Source organism: Poecilia latipinna, unplaced genomic scaffold, assembly GCF_001443285.1.
Source record: "Poecilia latipinna isolate Pla-1442-1.1 unplaced genomic scaffold, P_latipinna-1.0 Scaffold659, whole genome shotgun sequence".
NCBI lineage: Eukaryota > Metazoa > Chordata > Actinopteri > Cyprinodontiformes > Poeciliidae > Poecilia > Poecilia latipinna.
Genome location: NW_015113275.1, coordinates 74,949 through 82,566, shown reverse-complemented (window position 1 = coordinate 82,566; position 7,618 = coordinate 74,949). Strand labels below are relative to the sequence as shown.

Genomic DNA, 7,618 nt, shown 5'->3' with positions numbered 1-7,618 from the left:
TTTTATATATATATATATATATATATATATATATATATATATATATATATATATATATATATATATATATATATATATATAGCATTTTTATAGAAACTGAAGGTAACATAGTTACTTGATTGTGCTAAGAAATGGCCCTCTGAGCCTGGAAAACACATAGTACTGGCCCTTTAACATCAGGAACGCGTCGCGGCCCTCAGGTGCGCTCTAACCTTACAGATGCAGGTCCCGTTGCCGACGTCTCCATCCACACAGTCACCGTTGTAGTTGCAAATCCTTCCTGACCAGCTTGGGCATGCTGCGCACACACACACACACACACACACACGCACACATGCACACACACACACACACACACACGCACACACACACACACACGGAGGTCACAGATCTATCATATTGTGGTGATCAAGCAGCATCAACTGCAGCAACACGTGGGAAAGAGAAACGCGGCTCTCAGGAATGCTGAGCAGATAAAACTAAGACAGAAGAAACACTTCTTCAGGTTTTGGGACTTTGGTTACTTTCTTTACATTTTCTAAGCTCAATGATTGGTTAAGAATGGCTTTTGAACTGATGAGTAGAGATGAGCAATAATAGCAAAAAATATTAAAAAGTATATTATATTTTTAATATTTTTTAACAACAATCAAAGACGATATTCCACTTTTTCTGTTTTTCTTTGTTCAAATAAATTTTTTGTGCTTTCTTTTATAAACAGTCAATGGAATGAGAAATATATTCATATATAAATTTATACAAAAACTGTTTCAAAGAAAATACAAAATACACAAATAAATATAAATGTAAACTAATTTTGGCCAACAAAAAATTATCTGTTATCAGTTAAATAAAAATACTTAAATACAAAAAGCACTGATTGCAGTTTTCTGGCCGATCGCCGGTTTCCGATTTTAAAGAGTCTTAGCTGACCGTTTTGATTTTGGCCAATACCTTTTTTTTTTCTGAAAGGTCGTTAGATATAGTAATAACATTGCTGAGTTGGTAACAGTGGAGTGTCTACTGTTAACTGCAAACATGCAGACGTGACCGGATGGGCCGTCAGTCAAACCTGTCGCTGCAGAGCATAAGAGGACAGTGGCTGGTTTATAAACCTTTGCTGAGATCGGGGGATAAGATTGGCTTCACATCTAAGTACCGGCCAATCACCGATCTCCCACTGTTATGACCTGTGAGTCCTGACTGACACACAGACTGAAGGTTAGGATTAGAGATGACCTGAGAGGGCGACTCACAGAGACACAGCGGGCCCCAGCGGCCAGGGCAGCACTGCGGATGCAGGATGTTCTTCACACACAGGTGGTGGCATCCATAGAGCTCCAGCTCCCTGCCGCCGATCTGCACCACGTAGCTGCAGAGGAGAGCAGGATGACAATCTGAGCTTTCATTACGACCATCCCTGGGGTTGAGGTCAGGGTTGATTACCAGGTTATTAGAGTTAACCAAAACTAACAAAATTACAAAAACTGAAACTGAGAAAACGCTTTCATTAACTGAAATAAATAAAAACGGTGATTAGTGGGGGAAAATCTTTTTATCAGAAAATAGACCAAGCCTCCTCATGTTTCGTTATAATACAGAAATAAAAAAACCAAAAACTTTACCACCCTGGTTTGGACCCGGATGAAGACCCGGGTCTGGACCCGTTGCCTACCTGCAGTTGGAGGTGCTGAGCTGGGTGAAGCCGCGCGGGCAGCTGGAGGTGACGGAGGCGGCGCAGGAGGTGCAGGCGGTGAAAACATCCATCCTCTGAGGAACATCACAGCGACCAGGAGGCGGCGTCTGGTAGGAAGAGCAGCGTTCACGTCAACCTCAGCTTTCATTCACAAACTCACTGAACTTCAGTCTGAGCTGAGGGAGACGCCTCACTACTCACCTTAAAGATAAACGGTTAACTTTTATAAAACATATTTTCTTACATATTTGTTGAAAGTGTCACTTTGTGTGACAGTTTGGTTTTAGACAGATAAAACTAACGCTCCTCTGCCTGAAAACAACCAATCAGAGCTAGGAGGCGGATCTTAGCGCTGTTCATCACAATCTCATGTGGGGGTGCTCATGCCCCTCCCTCTTACCTATCTGCTCTATGCTATGTTGCAGCTAGCATATTCTGTTATGAATGCTAGTTAGCATAGCCACCCATGACGGCAAATAAATGGTTTTCCCGTAAAAGTAAGTTGTTTTTATGCCATTAGCACATTTAGCAGCGATTACATAAGCTTGATTGAGAGCGCTAAGACCCTCCTCCTGGCTCTGATTGGTTGAGAGCGGTGTGTTTCTCCAGATGGCAATAATATCTCAGGGAGGAGGTGGAGGACATCGAGCTTTTCAAACTGTCACAACATGATGATGGTTTGTAAATATGTAAAAAACCAAATTCTTTATAAAAGTTACATACTGCAGCTTTAAACTTTTCCACTTTCAGATGCAGAGGACGACACCTTTAGCAGGGAGCTAATGGAGCTAGCATCATGCCTGTGTGCTCTTGTTAAATGAAGGGCAGCAGAGTTTTGAACACAAAACTGAAGCCTGACTGGTCAGAATATTCAGAGTCACCTGGATGTCACCCAGACGCTGCAGCAGGGGCCAGATGAAACATGCATCATGTATTTGACGATCTGTGGATTTACCGTAAATCCAAAGATCATCCGCGTAGAAGCAGACGTTGTCTCAGACCAGAGCCCAAAGAGAGCAGTAGTGGCCAAACAAAGTCACCTTTATTCATAAAGAAACTTAATAACAGAATCACTCGGCAAAGTTCTCAACATAAAAGAAAACTAGAATCTGAATTTTAAAAAACAAGCAAATGACACAGAGGTCAGGAAAAACTTTAAAATAAAAATAAAAAGAGATGGGTCTTAAGAGCAAAGGCCCTGTGAAGACTGAACTGGAGTTTGCAATGGAAAAGTTTTCATAATTTGGGAGCCTCAAGGGTAAAAGTCTTAAATAAAGAGGAGGACAGAGTAACAAACCCTGAGGAATCCCACAGGAAAGAGGTGCCAGTGAAAATAAACTTTGATTATTAAAAACAGAAAAATCAGTCTCTCAGACATGAACAAAGTCAGTTCAGTGGTGCCGCTTTAATCCCACCCACTGCTCCAGACTGAGGAGGGAAGAAGAAGGGCTTTATGGGAACTGTAGGACCGGTGGTTTGAGTGTCTGATCTCTCCTAATTTACCGGTTTCTGAGTCATAGATTTTAGAGTCTGGCTCTGCAAATACTGGCAAAGTTTGTCTGAACAGCACCTCTGAAAATTGATTTCTCATACTTCCCATTCAGAGCCAGAAGTTACATTTTTTCAGGGTTAGAGAGTAAAATATGTGACCAGGAAGCAACCTGTTCTACCCGTCCCTCAGATTTTAAGGCAACCTAAGGCTGCATGTGTTCCATATCAGTCGATATCAATAATTATTGATTAGATTTTAGTTTTAAATATCTGAAGTACTGCCACACTAGTGGGGTGGCGTTTCCTGTTTTGCCCACAGTTTTTACTCCAGGCTTTTGTCTTTCATTTTAATGCAGTTATGAAGCACAATGATGAAACCTGAAGCTACTGCTGCGCAAAAGTTACTCAGCAGGTTGTTACCAGGCAACCAAAGAGCGAGGGAGTTGCTAGGCAACCAAAGAACGAGGGAGTTAGTTGATCCGACTAACCTTGCTTAGCTAGCCATGAGATTTTGAGCGGCTAAGTCTTGCTCCTGCCTACATCCCCCAGAATGCTGTGCTGTTCTGGATCAAAGTATATGGAATATTGAATATTCCATCAGATGTAATATCTACTGATAATGATCATGTTTCTATCACCATATATATGGTTATTGATTTATTGTCCAGCCCTGAAGTTCAAGTCCTACAAATACTGTTTGATATTTTTAAAAGTCTAAAGAATAAAAAATGAATAACATCAAAACCCAACTTGAACAACTTGTTGTTATTGTCTCAAGTTGTGAATGTTTGTAGACTTTTGACCATTAATAAGATTTAGTGAAGTCAGAATGAATATTAGAGAGTTCTTGACTGTTGTTTAATGACAAAAGGTTTTTGTCTGACTTGCTCATGCCTGCAGATGATCAACCTTTTTCATACATTCAGCAGACGGTTCTGGAGATAACCTGAAAAAAGTGAAACCTCGGGCTGCAGATCTGTTTTAGACGATATCTGATCACCTAGATCTCTGGTGAAAAAGAGAAAGAAGAGAGTTGGAGGCGGTTTACCTGCTGTTGTCCTGAAGTTTGGATGCAGAGATCCAGGAAGAGGAGCAGGAAGAGCAACATGGCTCAAAGTCTCACATCCAGAAAGCAAAATAAATCCTGGTATCTTTGTTATGCCGAGTAAATGTCCAGAAAAGAAAATCTATCACAACTTTAACCTTAAAATTCAACCTGCCAACTCAGTGCAGGAAAAAACACATGGACAGCAACATCCTCTGTTCTGCAACACAATGGGCAACTACTCCAGCAGGAACAACTGTCAGGCAACTGAAAGCTGCCTCCTTCTTATGAGCACAGAACCGCGCAAAAGAAAAAAAAATCAAAGCTCTTATAAAAACAAACAACAGGGTGGATCCAGGCGTGGACGCTGTTATCAGCACATTTCCTCACAATCTTTGAGCCCGATGTGTGAGAAAGTAACCAAGAACAGCAGCAAGTTACCCAGAGCCCAGCGCCTGCCGTCTTTTTCTTTTTCCTCTAATCTAGGAAGGAAACATAACAGAAACTGGCAAAGACAGGAACCTCTCAGTAGAGGTCATCTCCTCCCACGTGACCCGGCGGTACCAGCAGAGGTACCGCTGAAATGCTTCACAACTGCAACAGCCAGAGGGAAACATGGACGCAAAAGAAGCAGAAAATACATCCAGCAGCTCTGACAGCATGAAGAAGAATGTCTTTTTGATCCAGTTTACCTTCAGAACCGTCTGGAATCAACAACCAGAACCTGCAGAAGGAGCTCAGCGTTTCAGCTGTTTTACAGTTTTGCGGAAGTTTGATCCAGATTTGTGGTGCATAGAAGCTGAATGCTGCTTTTCCATGTTTGGTTCTGGTTCTGGGGATGCAGAGCAGAACCAGAAACAGAAAACCTGAGAGGTCTGGAAGGTCAATACGGCAGATCTTTAATCCAGTGTGGTGCTAAGCCGTTCAGTGATTTATAAACTACCAACAGTATTTTGAAGTCTATTCTGTCATTGTAGGGACTTTAGATGAGCTCCACCTTCCTGGTTATAGTCAGAACACCAGCAGCAGCGTTCTGGAGCAGCTGCAGCTGAAGGATTGTTTTATTCAGACCTGTGAAGACGCTGCTGCAGTAATAAATACGACTAAAGATAAATGCATGGATGAGTTTCTCTAGATCTTGCCACATTCACCAATTCGCACTAATCCTCTAATCCAGGATTAGAGGATCACTCCTCTACTATTGGAAATGTTCTTCAGGTGATAGAAGGCCGACTTTGTAACTGTGTTTTATGTTCTTACAGGTCAGATTTGAGTCTGATTTCTAGCTTCCAGCTGTAATAACTGAAGCTGACTCCAGATCGCTCCTCTTTAGGTCCAAAGATAATAACTTCAGTTCTGTTTCTGTTCAGCTGGAGAAAGTTTTGGCACATTTATCTGTTCTAAGCATTTATTCAGTGACTGGATGGTTCTGAGTCACCTGGTGACATTGTGATGTAGGTTGAATAATCATCTTGTGATCAGAAGATTGTAGCTTCGATTCCAGCTTCCTCCTGCCACATGGCGATGTGCCTCTGGGTAACACACTTAACCCCAAATTGCCTATCGATCTGCATATAGGCGTATAAATGTGTGAGCCTTTGTGAGTACGAATGTGACTCCAGTGTGAAGCGCTTTGATTGGTCAAAATGATTGGAAAAGCGCTATATAAGTTCAGTCCATTTACCGTTTATAGTAATGTAGAGCATGGTAGTTAATCTTATTTCCTGTTATAACCTGAGCCAGTGGGAGCATGTAGGTATAGAATAAGAGGGGCCCTCGGATTGAGCCTTGGGGAACCCCACATGTTACTTCTGTCCGGTTCAATGAGAAGTTATTGAAACAAAGAAATCCCAGTACTTTATGTAAGATTCGAACCAGTTGAGCACTGGACCGGAGAGTCCGGCCCAACTCTCCAGTCGATTCAGTCATGATCAGTACACTGCAAAAACTCAAAATCTTACCAAGTATTTTTGGTCCAGTATAAATATATCTAATATACACTTAAAATAAGACAAAACTAACTCAAGACTTGTTATTTTAAGTCTCATTGACTTCAAACAAGAAATAGGAGCTTAAGTTAATAATTCCTTAGTATTGGTGAAAAAGTTCTTATACCATTGGCAGATTATTTCACTTTTAACATGGGAAAAAAGTATTTTATAATTTAAATAATCTTCCAGATGAACTAGAACTTTTTCATCAATATTAAGGAATTATTGACTTGACTCCTAGTTCTTGCTGAAAAGTTGTTTGTTAATTTTGTCTTATTTCAAGTGTGCTAGTATATTTACAGTAAAAACTAGACAAAAATACTTGCCGTGTTAAAAGCTGCACTGAGGTGCATCAGAACCAGCACTGTGTTTATGTGGATGTCATTGAACACTTTAACTAGGACAGTCTCGGTACTCTGGTAACCATGGAAACCGGACTGACGTCAGAGCGGTTGGTTGGTCATCGTGTTGAAACAGTTTTTCAGTAATTTTGCTGATGAATGGGCAGTTGGAGATCGGCCTGTAATTCTGCAGTAGCGATTTGTCCAGATTGTTCTTTTTTTATCAGAGGTTTGATAAAAGTTGTTTTTAAAGCCTGATGGGAAAACACCTGATAAGAGCGACGAGTTTACTGTCTGGATCAGATGCAGGACTTTTTTAAGGAGTTGTGGGTTGGACATCAAAACAGCAAGAGGATGAGCGCAACTGATTTATAATTTCTTCTAAGTTTTGTGGTTGTACTGTTAAAATTTTGCGATTTTCTCAGCCATTTTGTTAAAGCGTTGGTATTGGATTTGCCAACCAACTGTGGCTAATGAGGCACAAACATTGTTGATGTTTTTGTTAATGATTTCTACAAAGAATGTTTCACTTTGTGTGTTTAACCAAGCAGGTTTTAAAGCCTCCCTCCGACTCCTGCAAACATTCGTCCTGTTATTGCGTCCGAACAGCTCAATCTTTCTGGTTCCCACTCCATGCGCCTCAGTCGTTGATAAAGCTCTACATGGGTAAAGTCCACTTACCAGCGAAGGCCCTGATTTTGGATCAGGGTCGTCGTTTTTGCTTGGGGTCAACTGAAGGCCATGATGATGTGAATTCGGTGTCTCTGCAGGTCCAAGAAGTTTACCAGGATTTCAGGGTTTGGCTTTTATCTGAGGGGAGCAGTTTGGGTCACATGGTTAAAACTTGGTCAAATTCAAACGTTGAGGCAAAACAGAGTTAACTTGTTACATTTACACAATTATATTTACTTGAGTAAGTTTTTTAAAAAAGTGAATATCTTTACTTCACTGTGCTTTTTACTCTTACTTAAATAATTTTATTATAAAGTTTTTTTACTCTCACTTGAGTAAAATTTCAGCACTTTCTACCCACAGAATGAAAAACAAACATGTT

General features: G+C 40.8%; 1 protein-coding gene across 4 annotated transcripts in view; it reads right to left on the bottom strand.

The window, feature by feature from the left end:
* The window catches only part of stab1 (stabilin 1), a 68,110-nt gene that overhangs the window by 54,311 nt on the left and 6,181 nt on the right, over positions 1 to 7,618 (bottom strand). The window contains exons 2-5 of one of the 4 annotated variants that reach the window (XM_015043992.1): positions 7,246 to 7,374; positions 1,676 to 1,803; positions 1,257 to 1,372; positions 213 to 298 (exon numbers count right to left, since the gene is read on the bottom strand). In XM_015043992.1, the coding sequence (XP_014899478.1) occupies positions 213 to 298; positions 1,257 to 1,372; positions 1,676 to 1,767 (294 nt within the window). In that variant the 5' untranslated portion in view covers positions 1,768 to 1,803; positions 7,246 to 7,374. Of the gene's footprint in view, positions 1 to 212; positions 299 to 1,256; positions 1,373 to 1,675; positions 1,804 to 4,235; positions 4,720 to 7,245; positions 7,375 to 7,618 lie in introns of those variants that run through there. The other 3 variants (XM_015043995.1, XM_015043993.1, XM_015043991.1) reach the window with 3 other exon arrangements.